General features: G+C 38.4%; 1 protein-coding gene across 2 annotated transcripts in view; it reads right to left on the bottom strand.

Annotated features, from left to right (window-relative positions):
- The window catches only part of ARL5A (ARF like GTPase 5A), a 34,477-nt gene extending 11,901 nt beyond the window's left edge, over positions 1 to 22,576 (bottom strand). For both annotated transcript variants that reach the window (XR_003610785.2, XM_028113044.2), the window contains exons 1-5: positions 22,230 to 22,576; positions 10,490 to 10,550; positions 9,893 to 10,040; positions 8,054 to 8,137; positions 2,115 to 2,266 (exon numbers count right to left, since the gene is read on the bottom strand). Coding sequence is in view for 1 of the 2 variants with exons in the window: in XM_028113044.2 (XP_027968845.1) it covers positions 2,115 to 2,266; positions 8,054 to 8,137; positions 9,893 to 10,040; positions 10,490 to 10,550; positions 22,230 to 22,275 (491 nt within the window). In the remaining variant the exon portion in view is untranslated. The remainder of the gene's footprint in view (positions 1 to 2,114; positions 2,267 to 8,053; positions 8,138 to 9,892; positions 10,041 to 10,489; positions 10,551 to 22,229) is intronic.

Below are 22,576 nucleotides of genomic sequence, written 5' to 3'. Positions count from 1 at the left end.
ACAAAATGAAAGACTATTATGAAATATTAACTATTATCTATGAGGAGCTTTTATAGATATGATAAAATATGCTACTATATTTAATTAAAAATCACCAGAAGTGAGATTTTTGCAGAAGTATGAACCTAATAATGTAAAAGAAGAAAACACAATGAGGTAAATAAATGGTTATCTTGGTGTTGGCTCGTACTTTCCCTACTGTTAGTAGATTCCTTACTTTTAAACTACTGAGAGGGAATGGTACAAAACAATAAAAATAAAAGGCAAATAAATTAAGTCCAAACTGTTAAATGAACAGTAGTTACCTAACTGCAAACTAGAAACTGTGCTAAGCACTTAATACCCATTATCTTAATCTTTACAGATTAAAGGACCAGAACCCTTCCCATACTACAAGAGGGAACCCAGGCTTAAAAGACGCTAGAAAATGGCAGAGGTGGGAGTCAAATGCCAACCAACCAATACTAAAACCTGGAGCTTAGATCAAGGTGGCTGGACCGCAGAAGGGAAACATTTCTCCAAAACCAAACATTTCCACTTGATAACTACTGCAGAGGAAAGCCCACATAAACCAAAAATTAGAAAGATATAACATCATCCATTGATTTCCTCTTTTAAAAATGAAACTGCCAGGGTTCCTATCTATCCTAATGATATATTTCCACACAATTACTCCAAGTATTTAAGTCAAATCTTCTGCAAATCCTCCATGATCTTTGTTGTCAAATTTAGTATTAAAATCAGTGCTTTTGCTTAAAGACCTTTGGTAGACAAATATAACATATAAAGATATACCTATATCAACAAGTATTCAACTATTTGACAAAGAAATATGTAATGGATAAGATATTTTTACCTACATGAGTATGTGGACAATGGGTATTATCTGTGACTTTTTTTTTCAAACTATAAACATATTTGCTTTTTTGAGGTTCTAATTATGTTCTATCAATTGTCTGTAATCAGGTAATAGGGCCCTCTATTTCACTAAGATTCAGCTTCATCTCCAATTTACTTCTTTTTTCTCTGCTTTTAAATACATACATGAGGGATTCTAAATAGAGGTCTTAAATTTGGGGTTGAGGTTCTTCTGATATTAGGCAAGACCAGAAGCTTGGGGCAGAAACAGATGAGGTAGCTGAAGTGGGAGAAATTCTCCTTAAGACCATGGTGAAGGTGAACTAATACAATGAGTTACTAAAGCTATCTATCTCTGCCCTGGGCTTCTACCCTATCGTATACCTCAAATTTAATACCTCTAATTAGAATCTTCACATCCAATTTAATTATTTTTCAATCCTTTTAAATACACAGATCCACCATATTTTGGAAAAACTACAACGAAAACCTTAACTTGCTCATCTCTTTCAGCTTTTAAACCTATTTCTAACCTCCTTTATTCCATCTCTCCTAATAGCACTCTCTCCCTCTTCCTCATCCTTGACCTTATATTTGACAATGCTGGCAACCACTTCTTTCTTGAAAACCTTTCATCTCTGGGCATTAGACTAGGGCAAAATTCTACTGCAGGCATCTACCTTTCTTTTCCAAACCAGGAACCTTCGAGTCAAACTCTCTCCAATTTCCCACCCCTTTTTTAAAGTGCAACAACCCCCTCTTGACAACACTGGAGGCAAAATGAGTATCCCCAAATTAGTCTCACACTTGAATCCTTTCCTAGTTCAGCTTCTTCATGGATAAAATGTAAATTAAAACCAAAAAGTCCACAGGATTGTTATCACAACTAAATGATACACTGTATGGAAAGCACTCAAGGCACAGGACATTACAGTGTTAAGACCCACCACCAGTGCAAGAACTGTTTCCTGACTTGTCCAGCTCTCCGTGACACTCCCATTTCTCTGAATTCCTACAGCAATTCTATCATCTATTTGTTCATATGGATTAGTTCAGTACGTTTACACGTATTACACGCATGTTTTAGGTTTTATTCTTTACAGAACCAAGCTAAAAACTCTCTAATTACAGATAAGGACTATGTCTCACATCTCTCCCTTACATTGTTTTATACGTGGTAGCCTTAAATATTTATTGATTTTAAGAAAACATGTTTCTAAAATAAAGACGTATTTTCCGAAAGGAAGACCTCTTACCCCTCGCCAGTAAGAGCGCAGCATGCCTGGATATGCCACTGGTGATCTTTAATAGAAGTTAGTTTCAAAAACTGGGAGATTTCTGCTACAGTCATGCATTCTTTAACATCTTGTTTATTAGCAAAAATCAGCAATCCAGCTTTCCGTAGGTCCTACAGAAGCAAACAAAACTGTAAAGGCCAGTGCATTTTATTCAGACATTTTCCAACTCAATTAACCAAATACTTTTGATCTTTTAACCTAGAATTCCTCAACCACTTGACATAAAAGCATCTCACAGCTCTTACGCTGATGGACAGTAAACTTAAAACTAAACATATTTTAAATAAACACTTCTATATTTGTATGGATTTACATATTTCTTATAGCCCTAAATAACATTTTTTTATGATCCTAAGTGCTATAGTTAGTAGTCATATCTTCAAATACATATTTACCCCTCCCCCTAACCCAACACTAGGTTTCCATGGCTAAGAGCTACTCTTTAGCATGGCAAGAGATTTTCAAAATTCTATCCCAATCTATTCTTTAGGTACCCATACCTAAAGCTAGTACCTTCCAGGTGCATAGGAAACAAACTAATTCATCAGATACAATCTATGGCTTAGGGCCTTAGAGTTTAATTCTCAGTTGGAAGGTGCTATCCTAAACCAATCCTCTTCTTCTGAGACCTAAGTCTTTGTTCATGAAGATTTCTTAGATCTGAATATTCAATAGGACCATTTTCGTTAGCATTAAGTTTATTGTATTTCTCAATTAGACAGTAAGTTCTATCACTTCTAGCTTTGCCTCTGAGGCAAATTCTTTAATTTTCTGAATTTGTTCAAAACAAGGTTTGAACTGAGATCTTCCCGCTATAGCTGCTGCCCCTCATTTTAAAATCCTGAGACTACCACCTCCCTCCTGGGGATATAGTTTGAATGAATGAACTACTACATGAAAAATATCCCAGTTCAGTACCTGGCTTTGGGTAACAGTCCAGTAAATGTTAGTTCACTAATTGCCCTGAAAATGAGGGTCATCTTTGCCTTTCTGCCTACCCCAAAGTGACTGGTTTCATGTTTTACTCACAAAGCAGGCAAATGGTTATCTCCTTTTGCTCTATCCTACCCTTCCCCATTTTTAAAGCCAGAGACTTCCTTGATAATCTATTGAAAGTTATGGACCTTTTCCTCATAAAAATGTACATATGTATATATGCAAAAAAAGATTTACATATGATGTTAGGGTGTTAAAAGATACCCTAAAGTCCATTCAGGGATCCTGAATTAAGAATCCATGATGGATGCACTCAACTGGTAGATTAAAATTCTGCATATGTGTGTGTGTATATATACACACACATATATAAAGAGATACTGAGAAAACTAAGGTTTTAGTGCTGTGCTTGCAAATTTTCTGAACTGTGTTGAATGATATCATTCTTCTTAGGTATTTTTATAGGATATTTTCATTTCAATCATGTGTATATGTGTTTGAAAAAAGAAAGTCTTTAGTATACACAAACTGACATTGCTCCACATTATTTTACTCTGTGAGAACAGAGTTTCAATAATCTCTTTGATTTTTATTCTGGTGTCAATAAAAAATATAAGTAATAAATTTCTTATTTGGTTAAAAGGAGTTATGCAAAATGTTTTATGTAACAGTCAAGATAGACTTTTAGTTACAGCGCCCTCTGCAGGATGGCAGCTATGCTACCACAGTTAATGACAGAGGTACCTGAAAAGCATGGTCAGAAAGGGATACTCTAGAATGTTAAGTTTTAAGATTTCACATTCAATTTATTTTACCTATGTTCAGTTTACCTGTCTATATAAAAGGCAAAAAGTTGAAGAGATGGACTATAACCAGTACATCTAACTATATTCATTATCAAGGATCAAATACTTTTTCTCCTACCCTAAATGGAAAACAGAACACATATGATATGTGGCTGAATCCCTGAGTAGGTGGACTTTCCATGGAATGGAATTCCTATCTTCCTATCTTCCAGGTTTCCCTATCTCTTGCTAGAGTATGCTGAAATCTTATATAGGTCAGGACTGCTAATGCTGGCATGTTCAAAGAGCACATTTCTGACATTAGAAATACCTGGTACAAGTTAGAACACATAATTTATGCTATTTTATTTGCATGTAATCTATACTCATCACTCCTGGTGATGAAATCTGGAGAAGCCCCTAGACTGAAAATTGGAAAACATAAAAAATAAAGCTATTTATTGTTGGTCTCAAAACACATATTGAATCTAATGTTTCTAGATTTTACTGGCTCAAATTTTTAAATTTGGGCTTCTTGTTTTAGAAAAACAAATAATAACTATTTTCCCTATTTTTGAGTATTTAGAAAGAGAAGAAAATCTTCTTTTACTTTTTATTAAATAACCTCAGGACCAGTTATGCATTATGTTTAACAACAGAAAAGAGATATATTGGATTAAGGCTGCTCATCAACTTGACTTAATAAGAGGTCAAAGTAGAAGGTGAACAGTGGTAATTTTTATACATCAGCCATTTTGAACTTTGAAAAAACTTTCTGCTACCTTACAGATTGTCGTTAAGAGTCTAAAAATATTTTTTCATTTAGTCAAGATGAACAGCAGCACATGCAAGACATATTTACTTAGCATCTTCCATATGCCATATGCAGTTGTCAATTTGTTTCTCAAAGCTTCCTTTGTGAAGATAATTCCTAGAAGTTGAGTCACTCTGAATAAACTTTCATCTATCCTTTTGTGTTTGGAACTATTTTAAAATTCATGAGCTTCAACGTTTTGCACTTCATTTAAGATGAGGCTTTCGGGGGCGCCTGGGTGGTTCCGTGGGTTAAGCGTCTGCATTCAACTCAGGTCATGATCTCAGGGTCCTGGGATGGAGCCCAACATGGGCTCCCTGTTCAGTGTGGGGTCTGCTTCTCCTTCTGCCCCTCCTCATGCCATGCTTGTGCTCACGCGCTCACTCTCTCAAATAAAGAAATAAAATCTTAAAAAAAAAAGATGAAGCTTTCAGAAATATTTAAAATCGTTTTATAGTTTTGTATCTAGTAATACATGTAAAGCATCATTATTAGTGATGATAATAAGATTTTGTTGGTTACTAAACCCTGTCAAAATTTGGTACACCTGACTAAACCCATGTCAAATTTGTTTTTCACTCATATTCTCATTCTTTGATCCATTTGCCCCTTCCAAAACTACCTATTTGGCTCTTCCTGACCCTATTAAATGGCTTAATCTAGCTCCCAACTTCATCCATAATTCCTTTCTTTTCTGGCAATCTCCCCATTCAGTCTCTTACTTTCCAATGAGACCTTATTTCTTAACAAAGGGCCTGAATGATGAGAATGCCTAAATTCAAATCCTGGCTCTTAAAAATTTGGTCAAGTCACTAATTTTCTGGGCCTCAGTGTACCCATCCATAAAAAATGGGTAACATCCATTAACAGATGAAGTTAAGTGACCAGCTCCAGTTAATACCCCCAGCTAGTAAAATTCAATGACTTTGAGTCTTACTATTGGGCTCTTTGATCCTGCTACATACTGACAAATGAGAATAAGAATCAAAGAAGGAGGCTACCTGTTAAGATAGTGAAAAACAGCCAAAAGACAAATACATATGTGTCTTATTTTTCTTTTTCCTAAGTCTTCATAAAACAACAATAACCCTTTGGTGTAAACAACAATAACCCCTTGGTGTAAAAATCAAAGGGAAAATAAAAAATAAAAGAAAATCCTTAGCTTTCTACCTATTCTATAGCTTATTATTTATTTCCCAAACTAGAATTGAATCTTTCAAATGCACGATTAGCAACATGTATTTAAAAAAAAAAAAAAATCCAAGGGGTTTAATACAGCTGCCAGAATCCATCCAAAATGGGACACTGCATCATGGTGGGCATGATCACCACACAGAAAACAAGGACTTCTGAGGCGCCTGGGTTGCTCAGTTGGTTAAGCGATCTACTCTTGATTTTGACTCAGGTCATGATCTCAGAGTCAGATCAAGCTCCGCATCAGGCTCCATGTTGACAGTTGGAGCCTGCTTGGGATTCTCTTTCTCCCTCTCCCTCTGCCCCTCCCCACTACTTGCACACACTCTCTTTCCCTCTATTAAAAAAAATTAATATGAAACGTCATTACAAAGACATCCAGTTTTTTTTTTTTAGATTTATTTATTTATTTGAGGAGGGGAGGGGCAGTGGGATAGGGAATCCCAAGCAGACTCCACACCAAGTACAGAGCCCAACGCGGGGCTCGATCTCACAACCCAGAGATCACAGCCTGAGCAGAAATTGAGTCAGATGCTTAACCAAATGTGCCACCCAGGCATCCCAAAAAGAAATCCCAATTTTCTTAAGCTTTGTTAAAATTCCATTAAAATTAAAAATTAAATATATATATCTAAATATTAATTTTCTATTTCCACCTATAAATGAGTTGAGAAAGTAACATCTACAATGAAAGGCATACAAAAAAATCAATTGCTACTACATTATTATATGGTTTTATAGTTACTATTATTAGTACTGACTATATTATTTATTTAATTTTTAAATTATGCTACCAGTAATACTTCTCAAAGACTAAGAAAATGTGGCTAGTCAGATAGTTTTGTTTAGTCAAAGGAACAATATCAGAGAAACCCCTAAGAGCAACAACATTTAAATATTAGTCTGATAACTGAGTTATACAATCAAGACTTGCTAAGTGCCCATGAGACTTTAAAATCTCGTTTCCAGGGTGCCTGGGTGGCTCAGTTGGTTAGGTGTCTGCCTTCTGCTCAGGTCATGATCTCGGGATCCTGGGATCAAGCCCCATGTTGGGGTCCCTGCTCATCAGGGAGTCTGCTTCTCCCTCTTCCCCACCCTTTGCCCCTCCTCCTAACATGTGTGCACGCATGCTCTCTCTCTCTCTCAAATAAAAAAATCTTAAAAAAAAAAATATATAGATACAGATATATAGATATCTATATATATTCCTTGGACGCCTGGGGGGCTCAGTCGTTAAGCGTCTGCCTTCGGCTCAGGTCATGATCCCACGGTCCTGGGATCTAGTCCCACATTGGGCTCCCTGCTCTGCGGGAAGCCTGCTTCTCTCACTCCCGCTCCCCTGGCTCTGCAGGAAGCCTCCCTCTCCCTCTGCCCACTGCTCCCCCTGCTTTTGCCCACTCTCTCGTGCTCTCTCTGACAAATAAATAAATAAAATCTTTCCAAAAGTATTCATTTCCAATGATAACCTTCTGTATAATTAATCTATACAAAATGCAAAATGTAATCCAATTTAGGTCTTTTCACCCAGGAAAACTTAGGCCAAAGTAATCTAGGATAAAAGAAATAAAATTCTACAAACTGATTCCACAATCTTTCTACTACTTCCAGATACACTTCCAATTTGGCAAATGTCAAAATTATAAAGCAGGAATGGCTAGCAGATAAAATAACCTTTTAAAAAATTTGAAGTAGAGGCACCTGACTGGCTCAGTTGGTAGAACATGTGACTGTTAATCTTGGGGTCATGAATTTAAGCCCCATGTTGCGTGTAGAGCTTACTTAAAAAAAACTGTTTCAAAATTAAAAGTTTATTTAATAAATAAATAAAAACTGGACTAGTACTGTCATGTAAAAGTAGAAAGAACAAATGTGACAGAAATACCACACACAGGGGCACCTGGCTGGCTCAGTCAGAAGAGCATGCAACTTTTGATCTTGGGGTTGTGAGTTCAAGCTCCACATTGGGTGTAGAGGTCATTTAAATAAACAAGTGAGAAAAGGAGAAAGAGAGGAGGAAGGGACGGGGAGGGGAGGGACGGGACGGGACGGGACGGGAAGGAAGGAAGGAAGGAAGGAAGGAAGGAAGGAAGGAAGGAAGGAAGGAAGGAAGCTCCCCCCAACACACACGCACACATACATGCACACACGTAAGCCGGAATCTTACTTACCTCATGGGCTAACATTTTATAGAGTTCTTCTCTAGTTACAGAAATCCTTTCTCTGTCTGTACTGTCCACAACAACTATTACAAACTAAAATAATTACAAAAAAATTAGTGATTATACAATTTGTTATTTATAAAATTTATAGAGTACTTACTTGATTTATAGACCACAAATATCAAGAAATTAGAACCTTATGATATGGCATTATTGGAAAACCAAAGATACCTACTAAACATTGTGAAGCCTAAAGGTTTGGTCCATTTCTAATTCAAATATTGTTTGCTAATTTTTAAGAGAAAATAAGAAAAGAGAATACAATGCTAACACTCTATTAGGATATTAATATTCTAACCAATATGTAACATGTTTGTTCTCTAAATTAATATCTTGAATGGTAATGAGACTATACCCATCTATGTGCACCCAAGTCAATATCAAAAAAATACATTATGATCCTAAATTTTAGATATTTCTACAGATATTATTTACTACTATCAATTTAAAACTCTAAAAGGGCATGATAATGGGAGTAATGTGACAGTTAAATCAATTTTTAAAAATCAACAAATTGAAAAAATAAATCCATATCTAAAACCATGCTCTCTTCTTTATGTAAATGGTACCTGCTGTCTGCAAGCACAACTCTTTCCTGAACTGATGATGAGACTAGCGTCAAAAGATGCAATGAGACTCGTCAAGGAGCCGTGCAGTACTGAGCTCCACTGCACCTCTTCCTCACCTCTACGAGCACCAAAAACCACTAGGGAAACAGGAGCAGAAATAGTCACTTTATGATGGCACAGGTAATGCCATCAGGCTAACTTTGACTGCTTATAATTAACATGCACTATTTATTTTTTAGAACTAGTTTTTCATTTCCAGATAAACCACTGGTAATTTTCAGGGTCTTTTCTATTTTTCAGATTTCATTAACCATACAGCAGATGGCTGAGAACTGCTACTTTACCTCTACTCTCACTTGATACTTACTGATAAGTGTTTTTATTACTATAAGACCAGTTCTATTCCAAGGCATTTTAAAAAATCTGTTAATTTTTAAGATGTTGTCATAAGTTTGACACCTGCAGCATTATACATAGAAGTACTAGCCATATACACCTTCCCTTTTCCAAAAAACATGATCAAATGCTTAGTGAAGTTTTAAGGGATCAACTCATTAGAGACACTTAATAGTGTCTTAATAACATAATATTCATCTTTATATACATTTGGAGTTTTATTACCTTATAATCAGCACTACAAAAATGATTGTCACAGCCTTTCAATTTATAAAATCAGTACAATGAAGCTCTCAAAGGTCATAGGTCTGAAGTTTCCTCTTGGGAAATAACATGTAAATAAAAACATACGATTTTGTCTAAATTGCTTTATAACCAAAAAGAAAAAGAATTCTTTTATGTGCAATTGTGCTGCATTAAAGAACATACATAGTAAAAGTATGGCCAGGATTCAATCCTCCAGGACCCTCTCATTTAACTAGGATTCTCTCTATGCCTACAAAAATAAATAGTAAGAGAGAAATGAAATGACAAACTATGAGATGGAACTAACTATAAAAACAACTACTTAAGACAAGTTGTGGGATCAATACATAATCAGACTAATCAATTACTCCCTCATTCCAATTCTCCCGAGAGAGGTTCAATGACAGTAGTTACACAATGACACCGAAACAGGGAATCAAAGATTCCACTATGTTTAAATTCTACTTTTATTAACTTACTGGACTATTTCAAAAAGATTAACTATAAGAGTTCACATCTAGAAGATGTTTCCCAAGCACTCTGTTCACAGAAGTTTTAGTATATTAAGAAACATTACCTCTGTGTTAGTATAGTAAGTGTTCCAAGAAGAACGAAGAGATTCTTGGCCACCAATATCCCACATTAGAAAACGTGTATTATTAATCACAATTTCTTCTACATTACTTCCTATTGTAGGTGATGTATGTACAACTTCATTCATAGAACTGGGGGGAAAAAAGTTCAAATATATTACAATTAGCAAGGAAGCAAGATTGAGCATTTTTCAATTAAGGGATAAATCAGCATGAGTTTTTACATTCATACCCAAATGGCCCTTTCTGCTAGCTCATATAAGAGTTAAGGGTTTAAAGAGAGCTGGGACTAGGTAGTGAACTATCTTAAATACTCTAGATTCATTCCCAGAACCAAATAAACAGTATTTCTCTACTTTCTACAAGCAAAAAAAAGTGAGCATGCTCTATGTCATATAAATTCCTAGTTCTCTTGAAAGAGTTGCTTAAATCTGGCTCCTGGTTTATAGTCAACCTGTCTTCTTACAGAATAATTTAGGTTCCATACAATTTTTTTATTACTTTTGTTAATCAAGTATCACCCAGGCAGAAAAAATAACTGTGAACAATTAAAAAAAAAATTTAAAGTAGTTAATACTTACAATTGGTAAAGGATGGTAGTTTTCCCTGCATTATCCAGCCCAACAATGATAACTTTGTGCTCTGAAATAAAGAAAACACCAGCCATTTAATTAAAAACAAAAATTTTTAAATTTCCTATTTTATCCATTCTTTCCAGCTATGTTATAGTTCAGTGTATGGCACTTTTTACTTTTTTGGAACTCAAAAGAATATCCTAGCAAGACCAGCAGAAGTGTGCCATTAATTTCACCTTCCCACCCTCTCATTCTACACAGAGAACTCTCACCTTTTTAGGAAGTCAGAAACACTATATTCTTTCTAGTCTATGGAAGTCTACTCTCACTAAAGTATCCCAAATGTAACCACAATTTAAAAATGACTTAAAGTATAAATGTTTCACACTAGACTGGGCCATTTAAGTTCTAACTGTGAAATTTAGGCATCAACTGGGTAAAGTGGAATAAATGAGGAGAAAAAGGTCAGCCTTTAAATCTGGTAGCAGAAGGCCAGGTCCCATCATAGGTGATCAAAACTATCTGAGTACATTTAATACAGCTGTTCTAACATAACAACCAAATCTAAGAATGTATGGTTATGGTGGCAGTGACCCCCCCCCCCCACCTTGGCCTCTATGGCACCACTTTCTCTAAGTTCTCTTCCTCCATCTCTTAGTATTTTTTTCCCCACTGACTCCTCTTCCTTGGGTCTTCCTTCAAAAATATGTTTCCCAGAGCTGTCTTCTTGCATTCTCTTCACATTTTATCAAGGCATTCTTAGGACCCATCTATTTCTATGCTATCCAAAAACTATTCCAAAGATAGCAGTGTGTGGAAGAAGCTCATTTCCAAAGATGGCCTCTGGATACTCATGTCCCCCTATAGTCTTCCCTTGCTCCTGACCCCCTGTGAACCTTAGGGGTCCTATGACTCACTTTTTTTTTTTTGTGGATATATTAATTGTTCTTTTTTTTATTATGTTACGTTAATCACCATATATTACATCATTAGTTTTTGATGTAATGTTCCATGATTCATTGTTTGCGTATTAACACTCAGTGCTCCATTCAGTACGTGCCCTCTTTAACACCCATCACCAGGCTAACCCAACCCCCCACCCCCCTACCTATGACTCACTTTTAACCAACAGAATATAACTGAAGTGATGCTGCAAGCCTAGATCATTACAAACCTTGCAGCTGCTGCCTGGCTCTTTTGGACAACTCTCCCTGGAGTAAACCAGACACCATGTAACAAGTCCTACTATCCCAAAACCACTATATAGATGAGTGAGAAAGCCTAGACTAATTGTGTGGTCTGACGTTGTAGGGAGAGATCACCCCATGGTTGCCCCTAGCTTTTCCAGCCATCCCAGCTGAGATGCCAGACACACAAATAAAGAAGCCATCTTGGATATGCAGCCAGGTCAAGCTACAGGTGACTCTAGTTCCAGCTGCCAATTGCAACCAAATGAGAATCCCAAGCTAGAACGTCCTAGCTGAGCTCAGTCAAATCACAGAACCATGAGGAATAATTAAAAATTATTGCTTTAAGTCACAACATTTAGGAGTGGTTTGTTACACAGCAGTAGATAACACAAGCACTATGGAAAAATATCTATATTATGTGACCTTGGGCAGATGACTTATTTCTCTAAACCCTAAGTTTCCTCACTATAAAACAGGGAGGGACAACAATACCTATCTTTCAGGGTTGTATAAAGATTCAGATAGCACATGAGCAGTGCCAACCACCAAGAGTGAGAGTTCCTAATCCAAGTTCCCGAATCTCTCCTAAACCCCAACCTATCTAGTGGACACACAGTGCCACTCAACATATCCAAAACCCAACATTCAAATCTTTTTCTAAATCTATCATACCTAATTTGCTTAATGACATTACCACAAATTCAGATGCCCCTGGAGTTTATTCAGTTTTTCCCTCAACCCCAACATCTAATTTGTCACCAAGTTCCATGTATTCCCCCTCAAAAATATATCCTGAACCTGCTTTCTTCTGACTGTCCTAGTTGTTGTCCTTCTCATTTCTTAACTGTAAAACCTTCCCTAGGTGGACTGCCTCCAATCCACCTTTCCACTGTTTCTGCAGTAATTGTTCTACACTACAAAGCTGGTTAACACCACTCTTAGTTAAATGATGGCTCTGCAGGGACGCCTGGGTGGCTCAGTCAGCTGACGTGCCTGAATCTTGATTTCAGCTCAGGTCCTGAATCTCAGGGTCGTGAGACTGAGCCCCATGTGGAGCCTGCTTCATGCTTAAGATTCTCTCTCTCCCTCTGCCACCCACCCCCCCAAACTTGGGCATGCCCTCTCTTCTTCTAAAAAATAAATAAATAAATAAATAAATAAATAAATAAATAAATAAATGACAGTTCTCCATTTTGACAGGAAGACAAGACACAGGTTTTCAGCCTAGTAAATAAAGACAGCCATAACTGACCAGGCTTCAGCTTTATCTCTCACCACTACCAGCACGTGTCTAAGCTGAATTTCAAGCCATTCTCCCCACATAAGCCACATATCTTCACAGCAAACACTGTTCTACCTCTACTCAGTTTTTCCTTGAGCTGGAAGTATCTTCTCCAATTCTCCACTTAGGGAATTTCTACTAATCTTTTAAATTTAGTTTGCCCCCCAAAATCACTTTCTCATGCTTTTCCACAATACCTCTCACATAGCACTTAACATAATTATTTACACATACACTAATTTTCAAAGCTTAATGAGGCACCCTTCCAGCATATAGATCCCATGCTAATCATCTTCATAATCCCAGTAACTACAACTTTTCCTGGCACAAGGTACTCAATAAATGTTGAATTAATTCATACTTACCCTATAAATAATAAATGTGGATTATAAATATAAATAAATAAATTGAGGATTATAACACGTCACAGTTAAGGATATCTTTTAAGAAATGCCTTTTCAATAGGATGGTAGAGGTTTTCCAAATAGTTGTCATTTACCTTGGAGGGGAACACCTCCTATTATACAAAAATAGGAAGATCAAGTAAATAGAAAATTTTAATACAACCCATTTTATCCAATCACTCATCTCTTTGAAGAAAGGGCAAGCAGCTTAGAACCACTAGGGTTCTAAAGACACATGACCACATTTCCCCCATATAGGTTCTTAAAAATAATTTTAAAGATGCAGGGCCCACTCTATTTAATCTTTAGGGATGACTAGGGTAAAGGAACTGAGAAAATGATCAAAAACAAAGATGATACTTATTTTAAATAAAGGGCTAATAACATATAGAGGGCATGCTAAGGTAAGTTCAGTTGAATGACCACCAAAAGGCCTCACTGGGTGACATTTCTCTGGTGAATTTGCCTAGTGTATGGCCCGTCATCTCCCAGGTCCACAAACTCAATCCTGCTACTCAGAGTAGACAGGACTCACAGAAGGCAATTCACAGAAGTGACTAATATATAAACAAGAATGCCAAAATGAGTAACATACAATGAGCCCAAATGTTCACAACTACCTGACAGTGTAGTCTAAGGAAGAGTAACAGGGTAGCTGAATTAAAATCGGTTTACTTGGAGAACACAGAATCCCATCAAAGGCAGTTATTTTATAGGCTGTAGTGACTGGGTAAATCCATCTTCACATTAGGGCCATACCTGCATTAGGGCCAGACTATTGAATTCTTTAAGCAAGGCACCTTTTCACCTGGAAGGTTTTGCTTTTTTTTTTTAAGATTTATTTATTTTAGACAGAGCGAGCAAGCGCACGGGGGGGGGGGGGGGCAGAGGGAAAGGGAGAGAAAGAATCCTCAAGCAGAGTCCCTGCTGAACACAAAGCCCAATGCAGAGCTCGATCTCACGTTCTCACAACCCTGAGATCATGACCTGTGCTGAAATCAAGAGCTGGATGCTTAACAGATGGAGCCACCCAGGTGCCCCGCACCTGCAAAGTTTTCCAGTGGCATGGCAGTTTTGCCTCTTTTGACTCTATTTTTCTATGTCCCCACGTTAAGCATTCTTCTTTTGATGGCATATCTCTTCTTCAGTTCTATTAATACAAGCACCTATAGACATTTTAATTAGGCAGAATTCACATCATACTATACCCTGATCTCTGACTTGGATAAAAGTTTTTTGCTTCCTACTTGAATACTAATTTTTGATAATATCATTCTCAGGGGCACTCGGCGGGAGTCTGTTTGGGATTCTCTCCCTCTGCCCCTCCCCTGTGCTCGTGCTCTCTCTCTCTCTCTCTCTCTCGTGCTCTCTCTCTCTCTCTCTCAAATAAATAAATCTTTAAAAAATATATCATTCTCAAAATGTCAGCTATTTTTAGTTTCAGGAATACCATTTTGTAACCCCCTTTGTATTGTATTAGCTATAGGACTAAATTTAGACAGACTTGCCAACACTCAGAAAGAAAATACAATTACTCTGACCAATGTGAGAAATACCATTCTAGGGACGCCAGGGTGGCTCAGTCAGTTAAACATCTGCCTTCAGCTCAGATCGTGATCCCAGGGTCCTGGGATCGAGCCCGGCTTCTCCCTCTGCCTGCTGCCCCCCCTACTTGTGCTCTCTCTGACAAACAAATGAGTAAAATCTTAAAAAAAAAAAAAAAAACCATTCTAAAAACAGTACAAAATTAATAGGAGCAAAAACAAATGATACACATATAGGGAAGAATCTATGATAAATAAAGAATGACTAAAAAAAAGTGTGGTGTGTATACAAATAACACATACAGAGACCCCAAATACAAACAAAAGCATTGTCTCTTACAAAGTCCTTAATCACTTAAAGAGGTTAAACTTTTATTCTAACCATGCTACCATTTTTCAAAGTATTTTGCTACTCTTCTTTTGTAACTGCTTTCAGAACCTGAGGTACACTGTTTTGGAGCATTCCCAATAGTGGAAGAACCCTTTAACTGCTGAAGATGATTTTGATTTTAAAGGGAGACGGGAGCCACTTGATATTATCTCAGCCATAATGAAGTAAAAAATAGCTAAAATGAGTGCTATCTTTTTGCTGTTAAATGCGGTATGATCCCTAAATGATAAGAATGATTTAAAGATTTGTCTCGAAGGAAATTCTAAAAGGAGTTTCAATATGTATTTTGAGTAATAGCAGACATAGGAGTGGAAAACTCTCTGGCCTTCTAAAATGATAGTTCTTAAGGTGAAAACTTACCTGGCTTTGTTTTTTAAAGCAGTCTCCTTATTTTAGCCATACCCAAAGGACTTATTTCCTGATTCCAAATATAGTACTTTTCTACCACTTGTATAAGGAAGGACTAACTAGACAAAAAAATACTACAGAAAGATTTTTAAATTTTATTTTATTTATTTATTTGAGAGAGAAGGAGAGAGAGAGTGCGCATGTGCAAGCGGCAGAGGGAGGGAGAGGGAGCAGTAGACTCCTCGTTGAGCACAGAGCCTCATGCAGGGCTCAATCCCAGGACCCTGAGATCATGACCTGAGCAGAAGGCAGACACTTAACTGACTGAGCCACCCAGGCATCCCCAGAAAGATTCTTTATCATAACTGACCATAAGATGAATATGGTAACAAGATAAAACGGCTGTGAACACAACCACTACGCAATAACAAACAGACATAGCCTGAGAAAAAAAGCACATGGCAGAAGAGGCTCATACCAGAGGATTCTATCTTCTCATAACACAAGTTAGTTGCCTGCTGAGGATAGGATGGGGTTTGTACAGCCACTGTGTAGAATGAACTAGAGAATCAATAAGCTGAAATTAGATAACATAACCTGTGAGGGATGAAGATTTAAACTGTTCTAAGTCTTTCTTCAGTAGTCCTAGAAACAAAGAAAGCACACTGGGGAGAGAAGGTATGGTGGATAGTACAAGATGAGAATTGTCTGGCATGCTGGAAAACAGGAGAAAGGAGCAGCAAAGATGGTGATAGGGGAAGTAATAAAGTAGGTCATACCATCTTCCAAACTGGAAACCTCCCCCTACTATTTCATTTTACAAACTCATTAAATTCTTTTGTCACCAAAAATGCATAAATATGCAAACATTTCACCAAACTCTTAAGACATAAATAGGTTTCTAAAGTCCATCAAAGGAATGCAAACTAATATAATTGAACATACGAGGTTAAAGTATTTTTAACCAAAAAGAAAGAGGGGAGCCTGGGTGGCTCAGTCAGTTACGGTGTGTAATAGGCTCAAAGATAAAGGTGCCAACCTCATGGTAAAAAGCCAGTTTACTACCAAAAACAGGGTTAGATTTTTCAGACTTTCTAATACTGTATCAACTTCCTTTGGAAATCCTTAGGCTCCTTCACCATCCCAGCCTATTCCTCCCATTACCAAGATGGAACAGAATTCTATACAAAACCTAAATTTGTAGCCAAAAACTGTTATAAGGCACCTCAAAACAAATACTCCACAAAACCTAAAATATAACATGCATACTAAGAGATAATGTTATTATGGGCACATGTAATAAAACTTTTAGCTATTCCAATTCTTTGATGCATATCATTCATTATAGGTTTAGTGTTTAGTATGATTCTTCCTTTAGAATATCTATGCCACAGCATTCTTACAATTATATTCAGAGAAGCCCAAACAACTACCCACTGTTACAATGCTTGGAAAGAATTCTGAATTATCATTTAGGCTTCAGTTTCCCAATCAATACTTTACTGTTTTGTCATGAAAATGTTCCTTGTTTCCCCACTTCATTTCTTTTTGACTCATCCAGGCAGCCTACCAGTTCCATTCATTGCCAGGTTCTAAAAGTCAATATATATGTTCCTCCAACTACCAGTCAGTAAATTAAAAGAAAAGATGTCACTGTCATCCTGGAGGACTTTTATCTCTGTGAATCACACCAAAGTCAAAAACCACAAATACTAAGGCAGATAAATTGGGAGTCATCCTGATTCTTCATTCTCACCTCATATCCAAACTATATGAAACCCTAATTTTATCTTACATAGAGCAAAAAACCCATTTGTCATGTTCTCTATCATTCTCCCAGTCCCTAGCACAGAGCTTGGAATAAAACATGTGCTTAATAGAGTATGAAGAAATAAATCAGATCTGGAAGATATAAAGATCAAGTCACTTTGTATTAAAAATTCAATTTTCAAAATCTAAAAGTATCACCAACAAAAAAGTTTGAAAACTAACGTGCTATTTATAACAATGGTAGTGAAGTTTCAGGAAAAAAACAACTTCTCTTTCGCACTAAGAGGTTGCTGAATGAAAAGCAATGACATGACAAAATTAGAGATGCTATCAGGAAAGAGAAACCACACAATAATCTGAATCTGCAAAGTATAAAGAAAATAACTATTAAAGAGGATCAAAGTAATGAGGGATTGGCTAATAAAAAATAACTCTACAGAGTATGGGACTGACAAATGTAAGGAGAATCCACTACAATTAGGGGCTGAGCTAGAGCTTCTTCCCACCTCCCGGGACTGAGATGTGCACCTTGTTGGGGCCTGGTTGTGGCTCACTGAATGGCGCAAGTAGTTGTGGGGACTTGGCCAGTGGATCTTGCTGCAAATTCTCCCTCTAGGGTACTGGGGAAAACGTCATTGAGAGGTATTTTGCCAGAGGGCCTCCACGCTGAAATCAACTGAAGTGGGTGCTAGAAATTGCGGGCAGCTGCTAACCACTATGCAGTGCAAGAGCCAGCCACTAGAGAAGGTGTTCACACTCCTAAAGCAGGGCAGAACCTGCTGAAAGCACACTGTACCCAGGAAGAGAAACTTTCCTCCTGCAATGTCCCTCCAATGCTGTCTACTGATAAAGCTGAATATTGTGCCAGCTGGCAACAGAAAAATATTTAAAGGATCCAGTTGCATATCCACAGAGCTTGCAAGAAGGATGATTTTGGAGCTAAATTTTATTGTCATAGTGCAACCCTTGGCTACTGAGCTTCAGTATGTACTCTTCTACATATCTGAACTCCCATACAATAAAAAACAACAGCAGCAGGGACGCCGGGGTGGCTCAGTCGTTAAGCGTCTGCCTTCGGCTCAGATCATGGTCCCAGGGTCCTGGGATCGAGCCCCACATCGGGCTCCCTGCTCAGCGGGAAGCCTGCTTCTCCCTCTCCCACTTCCCCTGCTTGTGTTCCTGCTCTCGCTGTGTCTCTCTCTGTCAAATAAATAAATAAAATCTTAAAAACAAAACAAAACAAAACAGCAGCAGAGGTGGCTTTCCCAGCACCAGGCTCCAGCAGCACAGGCAGTTTCAAACATTCATTCTTAACTTACTCCTTTCCTAAGAACCAATCAGAAGAACAATACAGGCTTAACAATAAGGAAATTTCACAACTTACTCACAGGTTACCTAAGTTGAGCTAACGTGAATCCTTCTTATACAAAGATAGTTTTTGTTTGTTTGTTTTTAAAGAACACTAACCATGGCACTGGACGATCTTGGTTAAAATCCCAGGTCTATCTCTTTTAACTGCAGAGCCTTAAACAAGTTACCTAATGTTTCTTTGTCCCTGTAAAATGGGGAGAAATCTTCCTCATAGGGTTGTTGTGAAGACTAAGTCAACTAAACTGTGTAAAACACTTAGACCCTAACCTTGCATAAGTCAGCAAATGTTAACTGCTGTTATTTTCTATAGAGATGGAGTTAGCTTATTTTCTGTCTCCCCACAGCAGAATGAACACTCCATAAAGGCAGGGAGGATGTGTGTGTTTTGTCCCATGCTTTAGCCTCACCACCTACAATTCCTGGCACGAACAGGTGCTCAAAAATATTTAATAAACTGCTGATCACAAGCCCTTCTATATTAAAAGACATGAGTGGTGGGGCGCCTGGGTGGCTCAGTCGGTTAAGTATCTGCCTTCGGCTTGGGTGATCTCAGGGTCCTGGGATGGAGTCCCACATCGGGCTCCCTGCTTGGCGGGGAGCCTGCTGCTCCCTCTCCCTCTGCCTACTGCTCTGCCTACTTGTGCTCTGTCAAATAAATAAATAAAATCTTTAAAATAAATAAATAAAATAAAAGACACAAGTGGCAACTCTTCAAAGTCCTAATGTAATAAGGACTTACAGTTTAGTAACTGAGAAACCACGGGGGGGGGGTAAAATCAAAGAAAAAAATTATGTCAATCTCTTCTTTATTTTATGTATTTTTTTTGGGGGGGAGGAGGCAGAGGGAGAGAGACTCTTAGGCAGGCTCCACGTCCAGCACAGAGCTGGCACAGAGCCCTACACTGCGTTTCATCTCACAACCCTGAGATCATGAACTAAGCTGAAATCAAGAATCGGACGCTTAATCAACTGAGCCACCCAGACGGCCAACCAGTCTCTTCTTTAGTAAGACCAATATCTGCAACATATTTCTTCAGTGTTTTAATTTGGCATTTACTAGTCACGTGGCCTAGGAAAATCACTCCACTGGAACCTCATTTTCCTCTTTTGAGAGGGCAAGAATAGCTACTAGGAACTGTTTAAACATTTTTTTTCTTTAAATAATGTCTACAACAGCATCTACAACAAAGTTTATAATCTACTCAATTCAAGTATCACCTAAAGGCAACCTCTGGTTTTTCAAGTTTGAGCAGTACGCAATTAGCTTGCACTGCACTCGACCAAGCTATGCTTAAACTGAAATTATATTCTAAAGGTGTTTCAGAAAAAAGAGATATGGTATGGTTGAAGTTTCATCAGGATAGCCAATTCTGCAATCCCCTAAATTCTTCCTTCGAAGAGTTTATATGAAAAGGACATAGGTTGTGTTATATATCTTTTGAAGGGAAAGTAAAGCATCCAAGATATATCTGACATATATAAAATATCTATTTGTATTTCCAATTTAAAAGAACCAAAAAGACCACCAAGTATCTGACACTAGATTTAATAGTGAATATTTTGAAAAGTGACCCTACTGATGACAACCACACCATCTAGCAGAATAGTTTATTCATATTTTCACAATATTTTGACATCCAAATTTCTAAAACTTAACTCCATTAGTTCCTCTGTTAATTTCCCAACACTGAAATAGGTGTCCAGTCAAAAATAACCACAAAATACAGGCAACATGAGCACCCTATTAGCAATTTTTAGTAGTAATGATGCAATAGCACTCTCATTATTTACTACCTGCAAGGAGCTGTTGGCAAAGCTTTAATTCCTTCTTAAGTTACAGACACTAATAATTTTATCATTGACTTGAAACAGAAAGTGGAGATACCTCATTTTTCTTGCAAGACTAGAACTCAATCAACAAGCACTATAAATCTCATAGCAGAGTTGAAATACTAGCTTCGCTAAAAATAATACAAAAATTATGGAGCTTAAAACTAGAATAGATCCTATCTACTACTAATACCACCAATTTTACAGCAAGTTTTCATTCTTGAGACCTAGAGATTACCTTTTCAAGATTTGTAGGCTCCACAGTCACTTAGTTAAGATATCTGGTATTCTACACTGAGAACATCTAGACCCATATGAATGACTGAGTCTCACTTCTCCTCTTCCAACAGAAAAGCTCGCCAGAGACAGTGCAGTTTAGAACTGGTTTTCCGCACTTTATGAAAAATCCCCGTTATCAGAAAAATCATTTGAAATACTACTCTTCCACAGAGCATCATGTGATCTACACTACCATCTTTTTTTTTCTTTTCTTTTTAGATACACAAGCCATCACAAGTTTAGTTCTGCTCCCTTCCCATCACCTTACAGGAGCAGCTGGGTCATGAAGGAGGAAGTGGGGATACGCTGTACATAATAGATACCACCACTCGTTTAAGTCTTTATTGGAAAACTTTGGGATGTGACACCACCACCAGCTTACCCAAGAGAGAACAGCAAACCAAGTTACTGACAGCAAAAAATGATAAATCACCCAACTTGACTTAAAAAACAAACAAATGAACACCACTAACTATATTGTATCTCAATGACTATGGAGTCTTTCTGTTAAATCTGTAACAAATTCTAATAAACCTGATATGCATTTCCAGGCAGTGTTTGAATTCAGATGAACTTAAGCATCCCTATATGGTAATATAGGTAACTTATTAGTTACCTATATTAACAAATGTTTCATATGGCAAGTTTTCAAATGCTTTCAATAAAACACATTTTTAATCCAGCCCCCCAAAACACCCTCTACTTAAATAATCAACACAAATATGATCTTACGCTTAACCTTACACACAAATATAAATATGGGAAAAGGAGAGCGGTCTATCACCAATCAGGATGCATTAATCTCCCCAAAGTGGGGGATGGAGGTGCAGGGAGGGCTCATAAACCTGAGGTGTATTCAACAAGAGCGATTCCTCATGTTTTCCGCATTCTGCAACCCTCCGTCGCTCAGTGTTGCGGCTCGGGTCATAACCTATAACCTTCACCCAAGAGCCAGCATTTCTCCGCGGTGTACAAACCCAGTTGCTGGAGGAAAAGGGGCTACAGGATAGGCCAGGCCGTGCCACTCAGGGACGTCCGATGTGGGGCAAGAAACCTTTTCGACTCCAGATCGAAATCCGAGCAATGGGTGCATTTGCAGAATGGATTTTTCAAGAAGGTCCCTTAAGACAAAAAAACCATTCCCGAACTCGGGAGTGGGAACTGAACGGACCCCGGGCCCGCATCCACGCAGCCCTGACCCAGCGCGGAGACGCCGCGCGACCGTACCGCCCACAATCCGGAAGTATTCGGAGACCACCCCCCCACCCCCCAACACACCCAGCCAGCCAGGGCTGACCGTCTCCCCCACCCCTACGCCCTCGGCCCGCGCCCCTCACCCTGGTGATTGAATAGTCTCCATATCCTGGTGAAGAGAATTCCCATTCTTGGGCAGCGGACCCCCCTCCAGCCACCCGGACCGCCTGGCCTCCCCCGGCTCAGGCTGAAGGGGAGGCGAGAGACGCGCCGGAGCCTCCGCCTCTGCTGCTGCTGCTCCCGCGCTGGCCGCCAGTTCGCTTCCTGGGAACCGGAGGGAGGCCGAAGGCCAGGGCGCCCTGCCGTGTGCGAGGCCCCGCCGCTGCCGCCGCGGCACTCGCCTGGCTCGCGGACATCGCCGCCGCGTTGTCTGCGACGAGCCTCGCGGGCCACCGTCCTCCCCCAGCTCCTCTCGGGCGGCTGCGGTGGT

This window comes from Eumetopias jubatus, unplaced genomic scaffold (genome assembly GCF_037043125.1).
Source record: "Eumetopias jubatus isolate StellerSeaLion01/CBP00866 unplaced genomic scaffold, mEumJub1_p1.0 scaffold_3, whole genome shotgun sequence".
Classification (NCBI taxonomy): Eukaryota; Metazoa; Chordata; class Mammalia; order Carnivora; family Otariidae; genus Eumetopias; species Eumetopias jubatus.
The sequence above is the reverse complement of the archived record's forward strand: the minus strand, read 5'-3'. Positions and strand labels throughout refer to the sequence as shown.